Source organism: Onychomys torridus, chromosome 21 (genome assembly GCF_903995425.1).
Source record: "Onychomys torridus chromosome 21, mOncTor1.1, whole genome shotgun sequence".
In the NCBI taxonomy this organism is placed as follows: domain Eukaryota; kingdom Metazoa; phylum Chordata; class Mammalia; order Rodentia; family Cricetidae; genus Onychomys; species Onychomys torridus.
The window spans coordinates 4890535-4916514 of NC_050463.1; the positions used below are offsets into that span (position 1 = coordinate 4890535).

The 25980-nt window shown below is 41.4% G+C and overlaps 1 protein-coding gene and 1 long non-coding RNA gene across 2 annotated transcripts; both read left to right on the plus strand.

Moving 5' to 3' along the window:
- Positions 1-4698: 4698 nt before the first annotated feature.
- Positions 4699-19789, plus strand: LOC118571444. Its single transcript, XR_004943368.1, has 3 exons — positions 4699-4751; positions 19389-19515; positions 19727-19789. It is a non-coding gene; the product is annotated as an uncharacterized LOC118571444 (long non-coding RNA).
- A 3867-nt stretch (positions 19790-23656) lies between these two features.
- On the plus strand, positions 23657-24562 carry LOC118571904 (gastrula zinc finger protein XlCGF49.1-like). The gene is given in 2 exon segments (XM_036171237.1): positions 23657-24103; positions 24105-24562. Coding segments are annotated over 2 exon segments (747 nt in total). The 3' UTR covers positions 24405-24562.
- The last annotated feature ends 1418 nt before the right edge of the window (positions 24563-25980 follow it).

Sequence of the window (25980 nt, forward strand, 5' to 3'; positions counted from 1 at the left end):
AGACAGTCTGTCTCAGTTGCCTAGACTGGCCTAGAACTCACACTGTAGCCCTTGGAACCTGCCCTTGGCCTCAGCTGCCTAAGTACCTGGAGAAAAGGACTGGACTAGTGAATGAGCAAGCCAGAGCACAGAGGGGCTTAACTATGTGTCTGGATATACACAGCTAGTAGCCAGAGGTACATTGACAAGATCAGAATGTTCCTGGGGTCAGGTTGGAATCCAGAACCTTCTTTGATATAGAATGCCATCAATTCAGCATGGAAGGATAGGAACAGGCCCAGGATCTAATCCACTTTGGAGTCGAAATATCCTGAGAGTCAGTGGGCTAGGGCCTCAAATGCAGTGTGAGGCATTATTTATGAAGAGAGAGAGAGAGAGATACACTACTGAGGTCCACCCTGTCATGGCTCAGCTGCAACTTCAGAGGCTTCATATAGAGTGAGTGAGCATGCCAGGGCCAGAGCTGTGCGCAGGACAAGGACAAAGAGAATGATGAAAAGGAGGCTTTCCTCCTGCTCACTGTGGGGCACACTAAGCTGAGATTACACAAAACTCAAAAACCTCCCAGGTGGCAAAGTACTGCAGAATCCTTCCACTTCTCACATGAGAAGCTCAGGCATAGAGAAAAGGAGGAGAGTCTGTGCTAGAGTAATTCTGGGTATTGATGCTCCAATTGATTATTGTAACCATGGTGACAAGTGTGCTGTACTTACATCTCTCTTAATAGGCACAGGGAGGTGAAGCCATTCTCACAAAGTCACAAGGCAGTAAATGGGTCATAAGCCAGGATTTGAACCCACATATCCCATGTGTACCCTTATAAAGTTTTTAAGACTGCATGTATTTATTAATGTAGGGGTGAGGGAATGCATGTGTGGGAATCAGAGGACAACTTACCTGAATCCATTTTCTCCTTCAGTCATGTTGTTCCCAGGGATTGATCTCAGATAGAAAAACAGGCTTGGCAGCAAGTGTCTTTACCTCCAGAATCGTCTCACTGGCCCCCAGTTGTATCATTTTGTGTGTGTTCTTTGTGTGAATGTGCATGTGTGGATTCACAGGTCAAAGATACTCCAAGTTGACTTTATGGGTTATTAGGCATGGCAAGGCAACTCCAGACTCTAGAGTTCCCCCAAGATGTGTCAACAGAGACCCTAAGAACAGGGAGGGGAGACATGATTGCTTTCTATCAAGGGTCAAATAGACAAAAGTATTTACTGACCTGTAGGCCAGACAGTGTCTTGTTTTTTTGTGCTCTGAGTACACAGGGCCTTGAGTCATTATAACATAATCTGTTTTTTTTTTTTTCATTGCTAAAACAAATCACATCCCTGTAAATTCATGGCTGTATTATCTACATAGTGCTTTAATTTTCCTGTTTGTCATTCTGGCCCTATACACTGGACCCCTTTTGCACTTTGTTTTACCTGAGATCAAGTTTGAATCCCAAGAAGCTGGATATTTCCCTCCTGAAGAGGCCAATCTGGATGTCAAGATTTGGTGAACATCAGAATGTGGTCTGGAATGCCTTCAAGGATCAAAAAATAATTCTTTATTTGGATTTTTTCCTTCCCAAACATTTAAATTTATGAGAAACATTTTCAGCATCTAGGGTATTCAAACACAAGTTCTGAGTTGGGTCAGCTCTTGTCCTGAATCTGGGACCCTGTGTCAAGTTCCAGTGAAGAGGTCCCTGGTTGCATCTGCTCATGAAACCCCAGCCCCCTCCAGATTATAGAACTAGCCAAATAAGCCTTTCTGTTAAAGGAGGCTTTGAGGTACAGCAGGCTATCCTGGCCAGCTCTGAGGAGGAGGGGGTGCTAAGAGGCCAAATGACAGTCTTGCTGCAGAGAATCTAGTTACTACTGTCTCTATGGAGCACGGTCAGGTGATGGGACACAGAGAAAACTGTCTCTGTACAGTGAGGGATAGCTTGCTGGATCCAGCCTGGGCCAGATGCCTCAGGGACATGTCCCTGCTTCAGCCATCTATGACCACTGAAGTTCGGGTTTTGATTTAGGTGTGAGGTGTGTGGTTGTGTCTTGCTATAGATGCAGCTGATGAAAGCCCAGGGCTATTGAGACAGCTCAGCCATTCAGTCTCCATCATTCACCTCTGCAAGCTGAAGCCTCATGGACCACCTTCCCCAGCCTGCAGGGTGATTACTAGGACTCATCATGGATTGGGAGATCAGCCTGCGACCTTACCACTTGTGCCCAACTGACGCAATAACACCATGACTTCCTACACTCTCCCTGTGATTCCCATTACTCTGCAACACTTCACATGTTACAACTTCTGACATGCCACCTACATCACAGGTCTCCTCCAGGGAGTGTGAGCTCACTGTGAAAGGGAAACAACCAGTGTGGAACATGGGGTGATGGCAGGAATGTGGCAGATGGGCTCAGTAGAGAGTTTGAGATCTGGACCCAAAACTCAGTTATGGCAATAAACATGAGTACAACACAATATTTAAAGAATCCAAGGAATGTTGTAGCTCAGGGGTAAAGCCTGCATAGTAAAGCTCATGGTTTTTTCTAGATATAATTCAAAAAGAACATCTCAAAATTCTGGAGTAAGCAGAAGGTGTGGCAAAAGGCCTGTATTGGACTGAAGAGTGCAGATCATCGAGGGACAGACAAGGTAACCTTTGTCATTGGGAAATGTCTTAAGCATGCCTACTGGAGACCTCATTATCAACTTTGATCCAATCATTCCCTGTCAGCATCCAGAACCCCAGATCACACAATGTTTTATTAACTTTAATTTTTTTAATGCAAATGAGAAGGGATGTAGCTGAAGAGAGACATTGTATAGTACAAAAAACTGCTGAATCAAATCAGTTTGTATATTTTAAAGATGTGTTAACCTCAGAATGGAAACTGGGATATGTGTCCCATTGGGGAAGAGATTTTTACCTTTGTTTTCACAGAAGAAAAGTGGTGGATACCATTGAAATTGATAAAGAGTATATTCAAACAGGAAGGACCTGCTGAATAAGGAGAGGTGATAGTTCATCAGACATTGCTTATTTAATCCAAACTAACTTGTAAAAACTAACAAATGCCTTTCATTTGATCAGGCAAGAAAAAATAAAAATAATATTTTTGAATGATAATTTACCAAAGGTGCACTTGCCTTACTGGCATGAAATGAGAAAAGGGTTTTCTTATACCATGTGTCTTAATTCCATGTTATAATGATAGACTGTAGAATGTCAAATGGCCCATGGTATTTTGGACATCAGCTTTTGAGTTTTCTTAAATAAAAAGGATGTTTTTATTGATTGCTGTTGAAATCACAGTTAAGAGTTTTTTATTTTTTATGTATATTCAAAGGGCTACTACAGTTCAAACTGTTTTTCTAAATCTCCAAGAGCTGGAGTGATTTGGAGCTAAGATATTTGAACAGAGCTGTGGTAGCCCATGCTTTTCATTCCTGCAGAGACAGACAAATCTCTGTAACTTACTTGTTTTCTCAATTCTAAATGTGGTAGTTCACACCTTTAATGCCACCACTCTGGGATAAAACTCAGATACCACTCCTAGTTGTTGTTTGCAAACTGGAGAAATGAGATACCATATTTACAGGTTATTGTCATAAACCCTCTACAAAATTACTAGAAAGGTAGCAATTTCCAATGGACAGGGGCAAAGAGTAGCTTTTGTTGTTCCCATTAACTCTTGTATGTGCATGCAACCCTGACCATTATTTAACCAGATGATACCCTAATTATGGATATTATATTTATTGGTGAATTGGCAACTAAGGACTCTTCATAAAGCAAAAAGGAGTCCACCTACATTTACCTTTTGGATTCTATCTCAAATGCTTTCCAAATAAGGAGAACAAACATCTTCTCTTTTAGAAACAAATCTGGACATTTTAAGAGGCCCAAAGAACCTGATAGGAAGGCCAACTATCCTATGGTCATCTGGGCACCCCTTACAATGATGGATTGGATCTCTTCAAAGTCAGAGCCCTCAGCATGGAAGGAAAGGTATTACAGGAACTAGTACATAACAGAATTCCTTAGTGTCCAGGATATGGTTAGCACTGAAGAAATAGTTCAGTTGCCTAAAATGCTCCCCCCTCCTCCAAGAGAGGCAACTATTGAACTGCAGGGACCAACAGAATGGTCAAATCATTTGGCTAAGGCATGGCGTACTGATGGCTCATCAACCATTGATGGACCCCAAATTGCTGCAAGCCGCAGGAAAATGAAATGGAATCCAGCTACTATCACAAAAGCTACTACTTGGAAAAGTCAAGGATTTTTCCGAAGGTCAAGCCATGGCTTAAGAAGTCTTGGTGATATTTTAGCTTTTGTATATATAGACTCCTGCAATGATTTCCTTGTATGCTATGTACACTTCCAAAAACTCATAACAATGTATTTTATCTGAAATACCTATCAATCATCCAAGGCTAAATGATCTCCTGAATTAAGGTAAATTAAGCTCAGACCCTCCTTTCTTATAGAGCCTTAGTGGTATTTATACTAACATTATAGACTCCTAACATTTTACCTAACCACTTCTAGGAATGGAGATTGAACACATAAATTCCCTTTTTGATATATTAACCAATTTTAGCTCTTAGTTGACCTCCTCCTTTACCACTCACCTTTTAGGCTGTAAAAGAAAGCCTGATGGTCACTGCCTGAGGAAAACTCTTACCTGCCTTCATGACCCTGCAAGAATTCAAGCCTGCTGGCCTTGCTTGAGCTAGACACTGCTATTGCATGGGTATGTACCTATAAACCTCAGAGTCTTAGAGAGGATTCTGATGATTTTGACTAGAGAGGATTTTTGACTGGAGAACTAGAAGAATGAGATGGAAGATGAGGAAAAGCCAGATGAGGAAGAACAAGATGGGTAAGAACAAGATGAGAGAGACCAAGATGGGGCAGAACTAAGATGAGAGAATTAGGATAGAACCTAGAGGGTACAGCAGATAAATAGAGAGAGAAATCAGGCAAGAAAGGAGCTAGGCATGAGAACAAAAGCATAGATGTGTAGATAGAGTTTTATACCAGAGGAATAAAGCAGACCGACTAAGAGCTCAGTGTACTTAGATTCTTTTCCTTAAAATAATTTGCACCATTCATAGCTTCTCTTCTGGGCCCCTGGGAAGAAGATTATTAAGGCTGGTCCTTGCTATTATTTGAGACCAAATGAAAATGGAAAGTGTCAACCTCTAGACTTGGGATGGAATGGCCTACTGAGGAAGGCACCACAAAATCAGTAAACCACAATTGGCTGGAAGACAAACAGCTAAGAAAGGTCAAAGGAACATCTGCAGTTCATGGGGCCTGTGCAGTGGCATAGCTATACAGCAATCAAAATGGAAAAGCACTCACTGGCAGGTAAATGGCAAAGACAGTGGGTCATGGGAGGCATGAACGGAAATGGCAGCCTGGCAAATCTTAGCAAGGATGTGAAATTTTATGTATCTCATATGAGCAAGAGAGAGAAAACATCTGAAAATAATTAAATAGTGGGCAAATTGGCATCATGTTTGACTGAGATTAGAATATTAAAATTTTCCAGAGGAAAAAATCCAGAACAAATCAGCAAAAATTATTGCATTAAAAAATAAGGAAAAAGTAGAACCAAATTAAACCAAGACAACCCTATAAGAATAAGTATTATAATGAATCCATAGTGAGGTGGTGATTCACACCTTTAATCCCAGCACTTGGGAGGCACACTCCTTTATTCCCAACAGTTGAGAGACAGAAGCAGACACATAAGAATTAAAGTGATTTAAATTTAAAAGCCACTTGCAAAAGGAAGGGTGAAATTCATTGTGAATGCTGCTGCAGAATAGTCCTTTACATTCTGCGAAGATATGTCACTATGACTGGTTTAATAAAGAGCTGAATGGCCCTGAGCTGTGCAGGAAGAAGTTACTCAGGACTTCTTGGGACAGAGAAGTCTCTGGGAAGAAAACCAGCAGAGTCACCAGCGAGAAGAAGAGAGAGGTAGAAATGCAGGAGAAAGGTAAAAGCCATAGTCATATGACAACAAGTACATGAATAAAAATAAGTTAATATGAGTTATAAAAGCTAACTAAAACAAGCCTAATCTATAGGCCAAGATTTCATAACTAATAATAAGTCTCCAGGTTGGTTTTTGCAAGCTGGTGACCCAAAGAAAAATCTGGCAACACACTATCTTTTATGATCTAAAAATAAATACTATTAAACCTTGAATTTATATATAAAGAGAAAGGGGAATATAGGTATATTTACCCATACATAATTTGATCAAGCAACCAGCTATTAAGTATATCTGCTTTTAAGCCAACTTTTTTTCTTTTAGTTAATTGTTTTAGGCTTAAATTTGAGAATATATATAGAAAGGCAAATCTTGTTTTTAAAATGAATCATATTTGTGCTCAGTATGACTCCAAACTTAGTTTTGAGCACTTTAAAGGATTTGACCATTATGTGGTGATTGGTCATTACTTTACATGTCTTAATTATCTTTAACCGTTTACAACAAGCTAGTAGCTTTTATAAGATTAGGATTTTATAATTTTAGACATAGATCTCTAAGTTAACTTTTCTTAGTTTAAGTATAACTTTGTAACCTTAGGAATTTGTTTTTGTACAAAGATCCATTCTAATCTACAATAATTGGGAGATTTGCTGTTGCTTCCAAAGTTTAAAAAGAAGATACAATGGTAAACAGAGGACTCATGAGCACTGAGAAATGTCACAGGGGCCGCCCTTTTCCAGGAACAGTCAGAGCTGCTCCTGGCTTTCCTCCTATGCAGGATTCTCCTGCCAGTGTTTTCCTGAGATGGAGGTGCCAGTGGTTCAGTGTTACTGTCATGCTTCAAGAGGATCTTTCTTATTTATTTGTTTGTTTGTTTGTTTGTTTATTCATTTATTATTATTATTATTATTATTATTATTATTATTATTATTAGTTTTTCAAAACAGGGTTTCTCTGTAGCTTTGGAGCCTGTCCTGGACTAGCTTTGTAGACCAGGCTGGCCTCGAACTCACAGAGATCCATCTGCCTCTGCCTCCTGAGTGCTGGCATTACACATGTGCACCACCACCATCCAGCATTATTATTATTTTTTTAAGATTTATTTATTTATTATGTATACAGTATTCTGCCTGCATGTGTCCCTGCAGGCCAGAAGAGGGCACCAGATCTCATTACAAGTGGTTGTGAGCCACCATGTGGCTGCTTGGAATTGAACTCAGGACCTCTGGAAGAACAGTCAGTGCTCTTAACCACTGAGCCATCTCTCCAGCCCACCGGCATTATTATTATTTTTATAGCAAGGAAACTGAGGTGAAGCAGCACATTGAGCCTTTTTTCCACTTTTTGTCTCCTTTCCATTCCTATTTCCAAACAACTAATGTTTCATCCATTCCAACTTTCTGTTAGGTAGACTCCCTCATTCCAAATATTTCTTCTGCTATATCCTTTCTACATTCACAATCCTCTGCAACTTCCTTTTTCTTTCACATTAGTCCTCTCTCTCTTTTTTTATTAATAGCTATATGTATTAATTATGTGACTTGATAATTCCACAAATGTATGCTTATATAGAACCATTATATTGCCTTCTATATATAAAACTTTTATTTAACTTTTTAAATTTATTTTACATATGAACTATAGTTTATCCTCTATGCCCTCCTCCCATTACTTCCCCCCATCTCCAATCTAACCCTTTTCCCATCCACTTCTCCTCTGTCTCCATTCAGAAAGGGACAAGACACCCAGGGTCTTGAACAAAGCATGGCACCATCAAGGTGAAGCAGGTCTGAGCTGCTCCCATGGATCAAGGCTGGTTGAGGTAATTCAACATGAGGAACAGGTTCCCAAAGCCAGATAAGCACCAGGGACAGGTCCTGATCTCATTGCTAGGAGCCTTACAAAGAGACCAAACTACACAGCTATCATACACATGCAGAGGGACTAGGTTGGCCCCATAAAGGCTCCCTAATTGTTGGTCCAGAGTTTAAAAGCTCCTACCATCTCAGGTCCAGCAATCTCTGTAGGTTTCTCCAACATCACCTTGACCCCCTGGCTCATACAATCCCTCCTCCCTTTCTTCAGGAGGATTTCTGGAACTCATCCTAGTGCTTGGCTGTGTATCTCTGCATCTGTTCCATCAGCTACTGCATAAAGGCTCTCTGATGACAATTAGGGTAGTCACCAATCTGATCACAGTAGATGGCCAGTTCAGGCACCATCTCCATTATTGCTAAGGATCTTAGCTGAGGTCATCCTTGTGTATTCCTGGGAAAATTCATGACCATATGGATCAAACACCTCAACATAAATCCAGTTACAACCAACCTGATAGAAGAAAAAGTGGGAGGTAGCCTTGAATGCATTGGCAACACCAGTAGCACAGACACTGAGATCAACAGTTAATAAATGGGACTTCCTGAAACTCCAAAGCTTCTGTAAGGTAAAGGACACTGTCAGTGAGACAAAACAGCAGCCTACAGAATGGGTAAGATCTTCAACAACCCCACATCTGAACGATGGCTGATCTCCAAAATATGTAAAGAACTCAAGAAACTAGACATGAAAATGCCTTTTCACCCCCTCAGAATATGTATTTTGGTTTCTCTACTGCACCCATTTTCATTCATGGCGAACTAAAAATGGATCGGTAAAGTTGCCAGGCTCTCTATGGAATATACTGAGGCATAAAAGTTTTATCTTGATACTAAAAGAGCCGCAATACAAAATCATTTTTAAGGCAAAACCTAACCGGGATGGAACATGTATTCCTACTCTTATAAAAGTTACTCTCTTATTGTAAACTGTTAAGGATGATTAAGAAATGCCAGTTAGCCGGGCGGTGGTGGCGAACTCCTGTAATCCCAGCACTCTGTGAGTTCGAGGCCAGCCTGATCTACAGAGCAAGTTCCAGGACAGCCTCCAAAGCTACAGAAAAACTCTGTCTCAAAAAAAACGAAAAACAAAAAACAAACAAAAACAAAAAACAAAAAAACAAAACAAACAAACAAAAAAAGAAATGCCAGTTAATGGTCAGTCACCTTAAATACAATTAGAAAGTAAAGTCCTAGTCTCTCTCTTTTTTTTTTTTTTTTGTATTTTATATACATCAGTGTTTTATGTCTGTGCAAGGGTGTCAGATCCCCCGAAAGATGAATTACAGACAGTTGTGAGCTGCCATGTGGATGCTGGGAGTTGAACCCAGGTCCTCTGGAAGAGCAGCTGGTGTTTTTAACCCCTGAGCCATCTCTCCAGCCCAAGACCTAGTCTTATAAAAGCTCCTAACTTATTGTAAACTTTTAGAGATAATTAAGAAGTACAAGTTAATGTTTAGTCTCCTTTTAAATGATGAAATTCTTTAGTATGCAGAACTATACTTATAATCATTCTAAGAATAAGCCTTATTTAGCCCCTTGTATATATTTTCAAAGTTAATCCTAAAACAAGTGACTAGAAGCAAGCAAAGTTTTGTTTATTCAGACATACCTAATAGACAGGTGGTTCTCAAATGCTTCAGAGATCTGCAGAATATGGCAATTAAAATGTTTAAGCTCACCGGGCGGTGGTGGCACATGCCTTTAATCCCAGCACTCAGGAGGCAGAGCCAGGTGGATCTCTGTGAGTTCGAGGCCAGCCTGGTCTACCAAGTGAGTTCCAGGAAAGGTACAAAGCTACACAGAGAGACCCTGCCTCGAAAAAAACCAAAATAAATAAATAAATAAATAAATAAAATGTTTAAGCTCTTAAGCCCAGCCTGGTCTACAGAGTGAGTTCCAGGAGAGACACCAAAACTACACAGAGAAACACTATCTCAAAAAATTAAAAAAAAAATGTTAAAGCTCCCTGTTGTAGATAGAACTACCCCAGCATAGAGGGAACCATTAAGGTATCCAAAGAATATAGATAGCACAGGGCAACTCTGGATTGTGGTAACATTAAATGTCAATGGATGAATCTTTCCCACATGCCTGTTCCCAAATAACCACTCAGAGGCTTATATTAATGATAAACATTTGGCTGATGGCTCAGACATATTATTAGCTAGCTCTTACATTTAAATTAACCCATTTCTATTCTTGCAGGTTTTGCCCTGACCCCGCCCTTCCTCATCCAATACTTAGTTAGAATGTAATCCCTAACCTTATTCTGCCTGGCATTCAGACAAAATAGCTTTATTTATCAACCAAAAAGAGCAATACATATTCACAGCATACAGAAAGACCATCCCACAGCAACTAACCACTGGGAAAACTGCCCTATGCCTTACCTGCTGTCAGGGCTCTGCTCAAACTGAATATTTTTGGATTCATTGCCATACTTTCCTTAGTAAAAGTAATATCACTCCCCCAAGCTGCTCCTCCACAGAACAAAATCTCAGACCTGGGTCTGGCAGCCAAAGTCCCATGTATTGTGGGAATTCATTCCATTTAGCCATGGCTTTGTGGCACAAGCCCTAGGCTATGGCTTTGTCTGCATATGTGACCCCTTTAGAGCTGAGGGAGAGTTGTCTTTCTTAGTTTTGGGTCATCAAGACTGGGTCAGGTGCTGGAGAATGGCTTGCAGTTGGTCCCTATTGGTCTTGAGATTGGCAGCTGGATCAGCAGTGGATCAGCAGCATGTCTACCTTTCTTTGTATTAGTGAGTCTGTATTCCTGTTGCACCCCTTAATAAATTGAGATATATACATTTGTGGATCCTTGCTATACCTATGCTGTCTTGTATGGCAAGGCTGCTTAGAGGCAGGCAGGAAATCCAGGAAAGAGACAGGAAGAAGAAAGGCAGAGGCAGAGGATACATCCTACTGTCCATTGGATCAGATTGTAGCAGCACACAGGTAAAGCCAAGGAACAGTGACAACATAAGATTAATAGAAATGGACTGAGTTTAGTTATAAAAGCTAGCTTGCAAGAAAGTTGAGTCATAGATCATGGCCATACAGTTTGTAATTAATATCAGCTTCTGAGTAATGGTTTTATAAGTGGCTGTGGGACCACAGGCTAGGCGGGACTGAAGAAATCTTCTGACTACACTGCAGTCTATGGTAACCTGTATAGGTAATGGGTCACTTCCATTTTAATTGATACATGGACCATTGAGATTATATTTCCAGTTATGATGTGTCCTCAGATCTCTGAGGATATTGACTGACTATAGCTTTATCAGCAGCAAACACCCAGCTGCTTTCCCCAGGCTTCAGCTGCCTTCTCAGTTCTCTTCCTATGTAAAAATGTGCCCACAGGCCTCACTTTCCTGGAGCTACTACTAGGTCTAGTCACCATTTACCCTGTTATCAGACTCCAAAGGAGATAAACACAAAGCATACTTCAATATAACTCTTTACTATTTTTTAAAGGAAAATTGTGCTACAGTGACCTCTGTCTCACTGTGAATGTTTGGATAGAAAGAGGTGTAACATTTAAAGGTTAAGCTTTGAGGATCTTTGAAATGTTTTAAGGTCCTAAAAAAGAAATTTTGAGTTGTGTAAATGCAAGTTTATGTAAGGTGTGAGGACATCAAATTTAAATTGTGATAAGATATTGATTTAAGGGATATGAAAAGAATGAATAATGCTTTAAATTTCTGTCTCTCACCATGCTACATTTATGTCAAGACTTCAAAGCTCAAAGTCTTATTAATCAATGCAGTTCTGATGAGCTATTAATCTAGCTCTGGGAAAGCTTGGCTTCTATTGTCATAGCCACCAGCTCGAGATTTTAAATTCCATTTTTTTGTTGTCTAAGTACAGATTTAAAAGTGCTTCTTCTTGAGCTAAAACACCAGAGTAATCTACATACATCCAGTCTTCTGGATAGAGGGAAGAGGCCCTGCTTTATTCCATATTTAAAATCAAGGTCAGGTGAGCTATTGCCCTTCTGCTCCACAGAAAGTTTCTGTCCTCTCTGAGATCACCTTAAAGAATATTCATGCTTTTACCCAGAATCATTTTTGGGTCCCCAAGCTTTTACCATGACACAAGGGCATGAGTCTACTGCTTTTCCTACAATGTGGATTTCAGTACAGATTACAAACAGTAGTAATGCCAACATATCTAAAATTTGTACCTCTTTTTATAAGTTAAAAAAGTCTTGTAAACTTCAGGCCATCTACTTCGGTCTACCTCTCGTATGTCAAATGGACAGATTTATACTCCTGTCAATCAACACCCTGTTTCCCCACCTGACTATTCCTGAGCGTGTAATCTTCCTCTGTCCCTGGTCTTGGGACTCCCCTCCCAGACTGACAAGGACCATGGGCCTAAAAGTTTCAAAAGGACACCTAAGAAACAAGTTTCCCCCTAACCTCCTCGGCTTTATCTTCTGTTGCTAATATGTATCTCTTCCAGCAGATTTCCAAGCAATTAAGGGTTGCAGACTGCTCTAACTGCCACTTGATTTTCTATAAACAAAAGGCTGGGATGTTAAGTTTCAAGCCTGGAACAAATGGCTGACGTAACTATTTATCATACCAATTCTAATTTGCTCACCAATTTCTCCCAGAATCCTTCAATCTCTACCTGATACAGGATATGTCTAGCATACTAAACCCCCTATCCTGAACTCCCCTGCCCAGAAGCTGCGTTGTCCTTCCCCAAGGCCCTTCCATATGTAATTTAGACATTTTTGTCTTCTTCTGTTTTGTATGTTTGGCTTCCTGACTGCTCCACTCTCCCCACATGACCCAGCTCAGTCTGATCTTGTGCACTCTGGACTCCCCCAGATATCCCTACCTCTCACTATGCTCTCCCACACATCTATAATAAACTCTCTCCTCCACCATACTTAGAGACAGTCATGCCCTTTTCTTTTCATTCTTTGTCTCATTCAAGCACACCCAATGATACAGTTCAAAATTATGAAGTTTGCTCCATTAGTTCCTATACCATGAAATTAAGCTTTCATTTAAGCATTAACTACAGGATGAGGAGAAGAAATCTGAGTTTCAGTCAGATCCTGAGAAAGGACAAGTCCCAAAGGTCCTTTATTGCCAGGGTCCAGCTCTGTCGAAGTTCAGGTCCAAAACTGGAGGTGTGGAATTGGTGAGGGCAGGAGGCTGACAGGATCTGAGGGGGAATCTGAACAGCTGCTGCTTTATTAAAGAAGGCTACACTTACATACTCCACAATTGCACACAGGAGTACATGGGAATGGGAGGAAGGGGGCTTGTGTGCTGGGTTGGGGCTTGTGAGCAGGGATTGAGGGAGCTAGATGGACCATGAGGAGTTAATAGACACCACAGTCATGTGTTAATGGAAGGGCCACCAGTTCCCTTTGCCAGAGATAAGGAGAATGGCTCCCTTTACAGCAAGCAGGAACTTTCTCCAAGTCTTTGTTGAAATGTCTGATCTTTGGAAAAGAACTTTCTTGGGGAACCAGACCCTCTATTAAAGAATATTGCTTAATTTATCCAATAGCTAATGCTTAAAGTGAGCAAAAACAAAGCTAGACAAATAATACTGTGAACTGAGTAGACCTTAGGAAATTATAAATTTTGATTATGAAATGTACCTTATTTATCAAAAAACCTTATTTGTCAAATAAACTTTATGTATCAAGCATATGTTCCTCATCTAAGTTTTCTAGCTGCTTGTGTGAACCTGTTTAGGAGTAGGCAGAGTTATCATGGTCTATGGTTTCACAGTGGTTGGAATTTTTTCCAAAGAATTATTTTGTTTAAAGATGTTCCCATTGTATACACCTTCATCCTACACTGAAGCCCACCCAAAATTTCCCAAAAGAAAAGGCATAAGGGAACTCCCATTAGATACAGTGAGGATTATTAAAAATGAAGGTAAAGAGTTAGTGGAGAATTATGATCCACAATGTTGAAAGCTGGAACTCTGTCAAGCAGCAGTGATCCACATGTGGTTCATGTCACTTTATGATCCCCTTTTCATGGTCTGTCATTGCTTTAGGTCCTGTGTGTTCTAAAGTTTGTAGACCTGTAGCTCTGAATATTTTGTTCCTCTGGAACTTAACAAATATTTCAATAATTGTTCAAAATGCTTTGTCTCATATAACTGAGAAGAGCCCATATTTAGTCCCACTCTCTCACTTTAAGGTCATGACCCCCTATCATTATTTCTATTTATGATGAACTCTTCTTTACCTTCCCTATGGGTCATGCGTCCCACATGGGGACCACTTGTCGGGGTCCCTGATGATGAGAATGAAAACCCAGTGCAGACTGACTTTGTCAACCTGGATCAGACTTCAGGGAGACTATTACCAGGTAGATCACTGTCACCATATTTAAAACAGTGCAATTTGGGAAAAGGTTTCTAGGCAACAATCAGTCCAATTCCAGGTGCACAATAAAGCTAAGGTGTGATGACATTGGGACTCTTTTACAAAGTACATGTGACCATGAGTGTGTGTTGTGTAGCAAAAAGGCCTACAGTCAATTATGGAGAAAATTCTGTGAGGTATTTGTTGTGGGATATTCACCAGAGAAGACTGCTTGCACATGGTTTTAGGCCAATAGGAAGTCTTTATTATCTGCCTGCAAGTACACTGGGTGTTATGGATCTCAGTGTAGCCCTGAGCCTTTTTCAGGATGAGCTTTTAAGCACAAAACGCATGTTCTGCGTTGACAGACGAGTTAATGAGAACAGCTAGCCAAATGCAGAAGTAGTCTAAAAAGCAAGGTTAGTACATTTACTTTCATTTATTCATTTGTTGTTAGTTTGTTTTCAAGACAGGGTTTCTCTGTGTAGCTTTGGAGTCTGTCCTGGAACTCACTTTGTAGACCAGGCTGGCCTCGAACTCACAGAGATCTGCCTGTCTCTGTCTCCCAAGTGCTGGGATTAAATGTGTGTGTCACCACTGCCTGGCAAGGGTTAGTACATTTAGAGACTTCCTATACGTATGCAGTTTGATGGATTAGACGTTATTTTCCTTTTGGCTGGTGGTGCTTTCTACATGCTGAGCTTTACAGCATTCCTGGGACTTCCATATTGGAGTCAGTTGTGCTAAGGTCTGGGGCCCATTAAGGACTTGGGCCTGTTGCATCCCTTCTGGACTTAGTGTTAGTAAATGAGTCATATCCTGGACTCATCTGTTTCAGTCAAGATGCAGGCCCCACCATTAATCCAATCAGAATGAGAATTAAGTTGTTAGCTTTCTGGCCTGCCCATTGGGGATGTGCCCCATGCCCTGACATCATCATTTCCCCTTAAGAGAAATCCCATCTCTCTGCTCTCTCTTCCTTCCTCTCTCCCTCTATCTCCTTCCATGAGGCTGCACCTCTTCTCTCTGTCTGTCTCTCTGTCTCTCTCTCTGTCTGTCTCTCTGTCTCTGTCTCTCTCTGTCTCTCTGTCTCTCTGTCTCTCTCTCTCTCTCTCTCTCTCTCTCTGTCTCTCTCTCTCTCCCCCCCCTCCTGCTGTAATAACAAAACTTTCCATGTGGATGCCATGTCTGCATGGTAGAACTTTCCAACATACCATGTCACCTCCACAGTGTGTGCACGGCGTGGCTATCTTTTCACGCTGTCTCATACCCACCAAGGCTGCCTCACACCGTTTGACATCGGTCAGTGCTGATAGCACAGGAGTTAGCCAATGGGACAAGTAGACCAGAGACTGGTATCAGTTATTTCCCAAAAATTACAGGAAGTGTTTTATCCAAAGCCATACATAGTTTCCTTCATCTTATGAGAAGTAAGTCTCAGCCTTTAAAGTTCTGTAGGATCTTTTTTGTAAGAGAATCTAACTGTTGTTTTAATTCAGAAATGCAATGTTTTATTACCACCAGGTGCTGATCAACCTGTCTGCTTAGTGTGGAAAGCATCAGATAAGGCACATTAAGTCAAACCATTGGTACATAACCACCAAGTAGTCTCAGGGATTCAGAAATATTGTTGTTGTCCAGATGAATTAACCCATAATGCAGAACAATAATTTGGACTGCCCCTGGTCATGGCAATTTCTGTCAGTCAATGGGCTGACAGTCTGGTTAGTTCCTATCCCTGTGTAGTGTGACTGGGGCCAGGTATCTAAACATAACCAGCAATCCTGGCTTATTTCTGGCTGGGAATGGTTAAGTCCATCCTCAGTGTTCCTTCCTGTGGCATAGGGTCTGATTCTGCAAGGATTTCTTGTTTTCCTTAGGCCAGAATCTTTTAAATGATGTTTTCCAGGAAGCCTCAGTTTCACAAACCCACTTTTTGTAATGGAAACTCCCTTGTTTCTGGCAACCAGGGAGCCTAATCATGGGGTATGCATAGAATTGGAAACTCTATTTCTTTCCTTTCCTTTTTTTTTTTTTTTTTTTTTTTTTGAGCTGAGGGTTGAACCCAGGGCCTTTCGCTTGCTAGGCAAGCGCTCCACCACTGAGCTATATCCCCAAACCCTGTATTTCTTTCTCAATAGATAAACCCCAACATCTTTCCTTTCTCTAGCCATTTAACATGGGCATCCGTGAGCAGAGGTCACAATAAATACGGGTTGCTGGTCTGAGTTACCTTCCCTCTATCTGTCCTTAGTTCCCAGGTCCAGGCCTAAGGGCAGTGGAGGCTGCAGCATTTACCCTGTATTCATGAGACTCCAGAGGAGGGAGAGGGATGGGGAGGAGAACGGCTTTGGGATCAATGAAACGGAATTTTAATGGGTCCATCGTCCAGAGACAGTCCACATGGCAGCATCTGGGGCTTCTGCTTTCTTGACCTGGGTGTGGTGGATCCATGGTGTAATGCCAGCTTTCTTCACTGCCACATTAGTGGAGAGAATCACCGTTTAGGGTCCTTTCCAGGTTAGTTCCAGTGTTTCTTTGTCTACTTGCTTGACCCAGACAGTATCATTGCACTGGAAAAAGGATCCACTGGTGGTGGACTCGGAGGTCAGCTGGGTGTCTACACTAGTCCAGTGAATAGCCTTTATGGAGGACTGCATTGCCTGTAATGACCTGAGAAATTAATGATTAGACTGGTTGCAAACAGTTGGTTCCTGAGCCTGGAAAGCAGTTGAGGTGGGAGGTAAGGGTAGGTAGGGTTTCAAACTTAATCTCACAGGGGGGTAAAATCCCTCCTTATGTGGGTTGCAGCTGTCAGAATCAAAGCAAAGGAAGGAGATCTATCCATTCTTTGGTAGACTCTTTTGAGAGTTTTGTTTATTTATTTATTTTTAAATTCATATCCTGTTTATTCTTTTTATCTGGCCAGAACTCTGAGGTCTGTATGCACAATGAAGTTTTCAGTCTATATATGAAGCTTTGGCCATTTATTGAGAGATTTTTGTCTATGAAAGCCAGGCCATTGTTGGACCCCATTCTAGGGGGAGCCCAAGTCATGGGACCAGTTCCTGGAGGAGCTTTTTAAGCTACTACTTGAGTTGTTTTATTCTGGGTGGGGAAACACTTTTACTGACCAGGAAGGTGTATCTGTCAAAACTAGCAAGTACTGTTATCCTTCCTGGGCAGGGTGGATCTTGTTCTTTTCTCCAGAGTTCTTGGGGGTCTTGCTCTGTTGTCATTTGGATGCTTTTCTCCCACAAGATGTAGAACTCTCAGCTTCTTCTCCAGCCCAACATCTCCCTGCTGGCTGCCATACTTCTTCCCATGAAGATCATGGACTAAAACATTATCATTAGATGTTTGGTGTTTGTCATGCATGGTTTCAGACTTGCCTTGGTCCAATCTTTCCTTAATTTCTTGAAAGGGAAATATATATTCTGTGCCACTGTGTTTGGATTGATAAGACTCACGATTTGTTATTACATGAGGTCATAGTCAAAAGACTTCCTTGCATGTCAGAAGAAACTGTGGACATTCAAACAGTATTGGGACTATCACATAATATGGGGATCTTTGAAATCAGATCATGGTTTGACAGTGAGCCTGTCATGACCTGTGTCAAAATGTTGAGGGTTGAAGGAAAAACCTTCCAGGTGGTGTGCTGATTTGAGCATTTGTCTTTGGTGTGAGCATTCATTGATGACAAACAATCACAATTGTGACTTAGAGTCACAATTGGTGACTTCTGCTTGGTAGGATCCTTTCTGGAGGAATATAGTCTCACCACATTTCTTTGTTTTGTCGAAAGGGAGCAGCCCCTTCCTTCTCAAATAGGCATGCCATCACCAACAGTAGAGATTCCATTCTTAAATAAGGTAAGGTAAGAAGCAATTGCTCTTCCTTGCCAGTCCATATTTCTTGCCTGATATTTTTATGTTTATATTTTTGGAGGATGGAATCTGGTTTTTGTACATGTAGCATTTGCTCTTGTGCTGAACTTTTCCACAGCATGATTTTTGAACTTTGGCATTGATGTCATTTTTCAGAGCAAGAATGCATTCACACTTGAAATTAATAGTGATCTCCTGAATCACTGAATTGTCGGTGTGTAATATTGTCTCTACCTTTGTGTATGTTTTTTCACTTTTATATTGTTTTCAAATGTGTGATCTTATCTGTTGACCCATCTGTACATTCTCCCTCTCTTTTGGTGTTTGTTTTACTGTTTGAGGATCAGCATTTACTTTACTAATGTTCTTAAGAACTCATTGGTCTGTCAGTAACTTCTTTGGTTTTTGTTGTTGTTGTTTTGTTTTTGTTTTATTGAGACAGGGTTTCTCTGTGTAGTTTTGGTTCCTGTCCTGGATCTCACTCTGTAGCTCAGGCTGATCTCGAACTCACAGAGATCTGCCTGGTTCTGCCTCCCAAGTGCTGGGACTAAAGGCATGCGCCAACACTGCCCAGATTGGTCAGTAACTTCTTAAAAATGATTTCTTCCTGGGAATTATTAGCCTTACAGTTCAATAGGTGTCACTCCAGCTTATGATAGACAAGTATAGAACTGGTGTGAATGTTTAACACAATGGAGGAATTTTGAGTGAGGCCTCAGTGCTTTCCGGGTTTTTTGTTTGTTGGTTTGTTTGAGACAGGGTCTCACTATGTACCTTTGGCTGTCCTGGAAATCTCTACACAGACAAGGCAGGCTTGGAAATCACAGGGTTTCACCTGTCTCTGACTCCCGAGGGTTGGGATTAGAGGTGTGCACCACCACACCCTGATTGTCTATCTTTTCTTGAAGTTAGTAATTTTGATCATATCTGTTGACCCATCATCACATACTCCCTCTCTTTTGGTGTTTGTTTTACTGTTTTAGGATGTATACTAAATAGTGTTACTCTGCATGTCTCTCTGTATATATTCTTAGTCATTTCTCCTGCTGTGCTGTGTTCTATTCGGTGGACACTGGAATGGAAGGTGTCATTCTCTTTTGATGTTTCCTTTTAAAATGAGTTGTGGACTGCATTTGGTATTTACTGACACCTGTCATAGAATGTATCAAGCACACAGAATTATGTAAATATATTCCAGTGGAGTATATATTTACAATGCAGTCAGTCTCACCATTTCTATTATGTACATCTATGGGATACTTTAGGATGCAGTGACCTATGAGGATGTGCATGTGAACTTCACTCATGAAGAGTGGGCTTTGCTGGATCCTTCCCAGAAGAGTCTCTACAAAGATGTGATGCTGGAAACCTGCTGGAACCTCACTTGTATTGGTGAGAATGTTAACTTTCTGTCTGTCAGGTTTTAACTTAAGGGAAGAAGCCTTACTTGGACATTGGTGCTCTCCTATAATTCTGAATGTTAAAGAAGAAAAAATCTGCTGAATAAATCAGGCATTGTTCTAAATAAAGTTCATGAAAGACAGTAATTTCTATTGTTCCTAATTTCCAATAATATATCACATTTTCTGGTACTGTATTTTAGGTTACAAATGGGAAGACCACAATATTGAAGAACATTATCAAATTTCTACAAGACGTGTAAGGTAATTTTCACGTGTAAGCTGATATATATGTATGTCTGTGGTAAGTACTGGATCCCTGGTTGCTGGATTCCTCCATCACTGGTGCAATGAGTCAAATCACACCAAATTAATGAATCCAGATGTAATACATAGAGCATAGCAAAGCAGAGCACTCCAGGGGCTCTCAGGAGGGCGAGACAGAACAGGAGCGCACCCATGGCAGATCTATGGGCCAGGTCTTAAACAGCCAGTAGGCCTGGGCATGGTTCCAGGCATCTCTGGGGGAGGAGCTGCCAATAGTGGGCTTTCTGGATTGAGGCCCCCTCAGCTAGAGATTCTAAACATCCCAACTTATTTTGAGGCATATATGGGTGCAGGTTCAAGCCTGTCTACTTCCTGCTAGCATGGGATGATGTGGTAAGGTGGAGTTGGAAGTCATGTGGTCCCATGTTCAGCAGGGGTATGGGTGGAGAAGCATTTGGATAGCTGCAGTCCAGGAAACCTCAGGCATCTGTTCTTGAGAAGGCAGATAATGCAGGTTGCTGGGAGAAAAAAAGAATAGCTTATTATCATTGCCCTTATGAACATGAATAGCCATTGGTAGTAGGATGACTGCCAGAAAGAATGGAACTGAGAAGTGTCCTGGTTGTACAAAAGAGTCTAGGGTGAATGAATGAGGCATGAGGGCAAATATGCCCTTAATTGGGACATCTTGGAAAACTAGGTTTCATTTGCTGGGTAGGTGCCCACTTGTGCCAGGAGAGGTGGTACCAGCAGTGAAGTCCCGGGAGCATGGGGGGATGGCATGCCAAATCTAGGAATGATCTGTTCCAGGAGTACTGGAGCCATATAGCATCTGCTGTTTCCCTGGAGATTGGAGGAACATCCATCCTGTGAATGTGTCATAAGAGTTAAGAGATACTGAGCTTTTTATGAGTGAGCATGTACATGAAATCCACCTGTTAGCATTTGTCCAGTTGGTATCCTTGGTTGGTGGTGTGGCTGGCTTCGTTACATTTTAGACAAGGCTCCAAGTGAAAGATCTTCTGTGGCCATCCATCTTCTTGGAGAAGATAGAGGATGCTTCCAGGAGTTGGCATGTCTCCCATAAAAAGTTTTTATATTGCATGCCATATTCTCAGATCTCTGAGAATGTTTGAGAATGGGGGAACAAAATCTGTTAGGTATATCTAAACTAGACAAATGTTTAGGATTAACTTTGAGGGCATTTGGAAATTAAGTCTGGACATACAGTTTACCCAATTAGTTACAGCTGACCAATGTTAGTAAAAGCCAGAAGATTCAGTCTGTAGTTTTCAGTGGTGATCCTAAGATATATCAGGCAAAACCAAGTTTTAACATTGCAAACAATTTAATTTCAATATCAATGATCAAAAGCAGCATTGTTATAAACCTAGTTTTTAGGACAGGACAGAAATTATCAAATAGAAATAGATCCTAACCCAAATTATATTGAGGAGCTCATGTCTCTTTGGTGGGGTCAGTCCAAGTGGTTACCCTTACTAAAGATGGTGGTGAAGTATTTCTTTAACCTCAATCAAAATGGTGGCTGTGATGTTCTCCAGAACAGTTTCAATCTGGAGCCACAAGCCATCTAGATTTTAAAACATACCCAATTATCAAGACACATTCAGGACGCTTAAACTCAGGCATTCAAAACTAGTCAGAAACACACATGTGTGGCCATACCATTCACATATTTCCACCACACATAAAGAGTAAACAGGATCATTAACAGAAACAGTTTTTTCATGAGGCTCCTAGCAGGTCGGGCAGCCTGATACCAGGATCCCAGAGCAGGTGCTGCAGAGGGAAACTGAAAAACAGAGTAGCAGCACATGCTGCCCAGTTGAGTAAGTCAGAGCGGCAAGTGGAGAATTTTGGAAAAAGAGATTTTTAGGAGGGAGGACGGTGTAGCAGAGTGTGTTGAAGGAGAACGGGTGTAAGGGTGGAGTGGGCATGTAGAATTTTAGGGGTGGGGAGTATGGGAGGAGGGACCCCATGGGCTGCAGCAAGATGGTGGTGGAGGTGGCAGCAGCAGCAGCAGTGGTGGCTGCAGCAGCTCTGGCTGGAGGGAGGAAAGAAGGAGGGAGCAGACAGACAAACAGGCTGGAGACATTTATGCAGTAGTTCAGGATGTGAGAGCAGACAGGAACAGAGAGAATGGATGCATTGTGGGGAGAATCTTGGTGTGACCAGATCATATACCAGGAAGTAGAGAGGCAGGCAGACAGACAAACAGAACTGGGGAGTGGGAGGAATGGGAGCATTAGAATCACAGTGTGGCCAAACTACTCGCTCAAAATAAGATGCAGAGTAACCAGGAAGAGAGAGGAAGGGGGCAGTACATTGGCATCCCCACTTTGAAGAAGAAAACCCCAGAGTTTCTGGAGACTGAACTTGGACTTAGCAAGCACCCATTCACAAGCCATTTACTGAGGGTGTGGTTGGCAGTGGTTACAGAAATTGCATCTGGGAGCTGTGTGTGGGGTGGACTCTGTGGTGAAGTCTCTCTCACACAGGGGAACTCCAAGGAAAGAGAATGTTGCTACACTGAAACAGGCTGGAGTCACCTGGCACTGCAGTGGCTCAGCAGGCAGTCTGGAAGCTGGAAGAGGTCCTGCACCTCTTAAGACATTGTGGTTTGGGAATGGGAGGCTTACTGAGCTGCTCATTCAGTGTGGCAGATGTGGAGTGAGCAGAGAGTGAATGGCCTTCCACAGCCACAGCACATGGTTGTGGAAGGACTACTCACCCCAGCCAGTGCACCAAAGATAAGTATTGGATCCCTGGTTGGTGGGTTCCTATTCACTGATGCAATAACACAAATCAAACTGAATTAATAAATCCATATTTTATAAACAGGGCGGCAAAAAGCAGAGCACTCCCAGGTGGCTCTCAGAAAAGCAGGAGACAGATGATCACCAGAGCACCCATGGCAGATGTATGGGCTGGGTCTTAAATAGCTGGTGGGCATGGTCCCAGACATCACTGGGGGAGGAGCCAAGGATGTTGGGCTTTCTGCAATGGGGCTGCCTGAGCAGGAGATTCCAAACAGTTTGAAAAAATGTTAATGTGCCCTGAACTTTGAATGAAAAGCAACTGTGTAAATAGGCATACCTTTGGGATGATTATTAAATTGTCACCACACCATGTACTCCAATGTCAGGTAGCTCATCACAGTTTTCAAAGTATTCCTTTAAGGACAAGACAAGGAAACAATGCCATAATAGACGTCACAGTTTCTATCATAGCCATGTGAGAGGCATGTTGTAGAATTGTCCATCCAATTACCATCATCATGCCTTCCAATTATCATGTCACTGATGAGGGCATTAGTATACGGCCAAGACCTTTTATAAGCAAAGCTTTGGTATTGAAGCTAGTGTTCCTCATAAACTTGTTGTGAGTGATTTAGCATACTTTAGTGAGAGGAGCACTTTGTGAGTGACCAAGAGGTGGTCTTGGTGTAGAAACATGAATCTCTATTCCACATCTGTATGACACACAAAACATTTGACTATGTGAATGCAATGTGAAAACCCTTTATTTGTTATCTTCCTTTACCAGGTGTGTCATTTGTCACTCTGGATACAATCCATGTGAGGATAAGGGATATGGAAAGAAGCATTGTACTTCTGTCTCTCTCAGAACAACTGGGAGATATGTGGTAGTCCCCACTATGAGAAGACATGTTGACTGTGATACAAGTTTACAATTAACTGGTTTTCCAACTTCAGTGGGAATTCATCAACAAACTCTCATTGGAGAAAAACCTTATGAGTACCAGGAATATGGAAATTCATATCTCTCTACTGGAACACTGTGCACATATACTGTGGCTCACAGTATAAAAAAAAATGTTACAAATGCAGTCAGTGTGGTCAGACTCTTCAAGTACTTCAAGTTCTCCTCAAAGATGTGAAAAAGCTTATGAGGGAAGAGAAAATAATAAATGTGAGTCATCTACTAAAGGCTTTAGGCTTTACAGGCATCTTCAAACATATCAAACAACCAATAATGAAGAGGCTCTCTATGAATGTAATCAACATGATAAAGCCTTTAGATCTGATTGCTCTTTAGAAGTACACCAAAAAACTCATTTGGAAGGAAAACCCTATGAGTATAATCAAAGTTATAAAGCATTTGCATATCCCAGTCTTCATCATCAAGTACATAGAATTCAAACTAGAGAGAAATGCTATGAATGTAATCAGTGTAGTAAAGCCTTTGTACAGAAGAGTGATCTACACAGACATGAAAGAATTCATACTGGAGAGAAACCCTATGTGTGTAAACTATGTGGTAAAGCCTTTGCACAAAAAAACTAATCTTCTAAGTCATGAAAAAATTCATACTGGAGAGAAATCATTTGAATGTAATCAATGTGGTAAAGCCTTTGTACAGAAGAGTGATCTACACAGACATGAAAGAATTCATGTTGGAGAAAAACCATATGAATATAATCAATGTAAGAAAGCCTTTGCAGAGAAGGGAAATCTTCACAGTCATGAAAGAATTCACATTAGAGAGCATTCCTATGCATGTAATCAATGTGGTAAAGCCTTTGCACAGAAGAGTAGTCTTCAGAGTCATGTAAGAATTCATACTGTGTGACCCAGTTCTTCCTTACTACCATGTTGGTTCTGAGGACCACACCAGGTCCATCAGTCTTGGCTGCAAGCACTTCTACCTGGTGAGCCATGCCATGATGAACACTGAGTCCTGACATTTTATGTTAATCAATGATTTTTGTTTGTTTGTTTGTTTGTCTTTTAAACCAGCTGATAAAGTTCAGGCTGACCTTGAACTTCAGATCTTTCTGCTTCAACCTCCAGTTACTGACTGGGATGACAGGTTTTACTACCATGCCCTGTTTATGCAGAGTTCTTGTGTGTGCTGAGCAAGTATTTTATCCAATGACCATCATCTGAGATGAAAACATTGATTATAGCCGAGGGTTTTTTTAAAATATATTTATTTATTAAATTTTTTTTCATTTTACATACCAACCCCAGTTCCCCCTCCCTCCTCTTCTCCCACCTCCTCACATCCCTCCCACTCTACCCCATCCACTCCTCAGAGTGGCTAAGGCCTCCCATAGTAGTCAACAAAGTCTGGCATACCAAGTTGAAGGAGAGCCTAGCCCCTCCCCATTGTATCAAGGCTGAGCAAGGTATCCCACCACAGGGAATGGGCTCCAAAAAGTCAGTTCATGCACCTGGGATAAGTCATAGCCGAGTTTTAATACATAGGTCTACACTGAAAACCTGCCCCCAAACCAAACCAAAACTGCAATCACAGTTAAAGTAAACTCTGTGTGTGTGTGTGTGTGTGTGTGTGTGTGTGTGTGTGTGTGTGTGTGTGTTTTGAGATGGAGTCTATCTCAGTTACCTAGACTGGCCTAGAACTCACACTGTAGCCCTTGAATCCTGCCCCTTGGCCTCAGCTTCTTAAGTACTTGGAGAACAGGGCTGGACTAGGGAGTGAGCAAGCCAGATCACAGAGTGGCCTAACTGTATGTCTCGGGGCTCACAGGTAGTAGCCAGAGGTGCATGTCAAGATCAGAATGTTCCTAGGGTTGGATTTGAATCTAGAATCTTGCTTGAAATGGAATGCCACCAGTTCAGCATGGAAGGATGGGAAGAGGCCCAGGATTCAATCCTCTTGGTGGTCAAAATGTCCTGAGATTCTCATGTGGGCTAGGGCCACAAATGCAGTGGGAGGCATTGTTTATGAGATTACACAAAACTGAAAAACCTCCCAGGTGGCAAAGTATTGCAGAGTCCTTCCACTTCTCACATGGGAAACTGAACCAGAGAAGGAAGAAAGTTGTGGCTAGAACTACTCAGCGTGTTGTTCCAACTGGTTATTGTAACAATGGTAACAAGTGTGGTGCACTTACATCTGTCTGAATAACAGGCATAGGGAGGTGAAGTCACTTAACAAAGGAGAAAGACAATAAATAGAGCATTAACAGGATTTGAACCCATGTATCCCATATGTACTTTTATAAAGTTTTTAAGACTGCATGTATTTATTAATGTAGGGGTGAGGGCATGCATGTGTGGGAATCAGAGGACAATTTACCTGAATCCATTTTCTCCTTCAACCATGTGGTTCTCAGGGATGGATCTTAGATAGAAAAACAGGCTTAGCAGGAAGTGTCTTTACCACCAGAATCATCTCACTG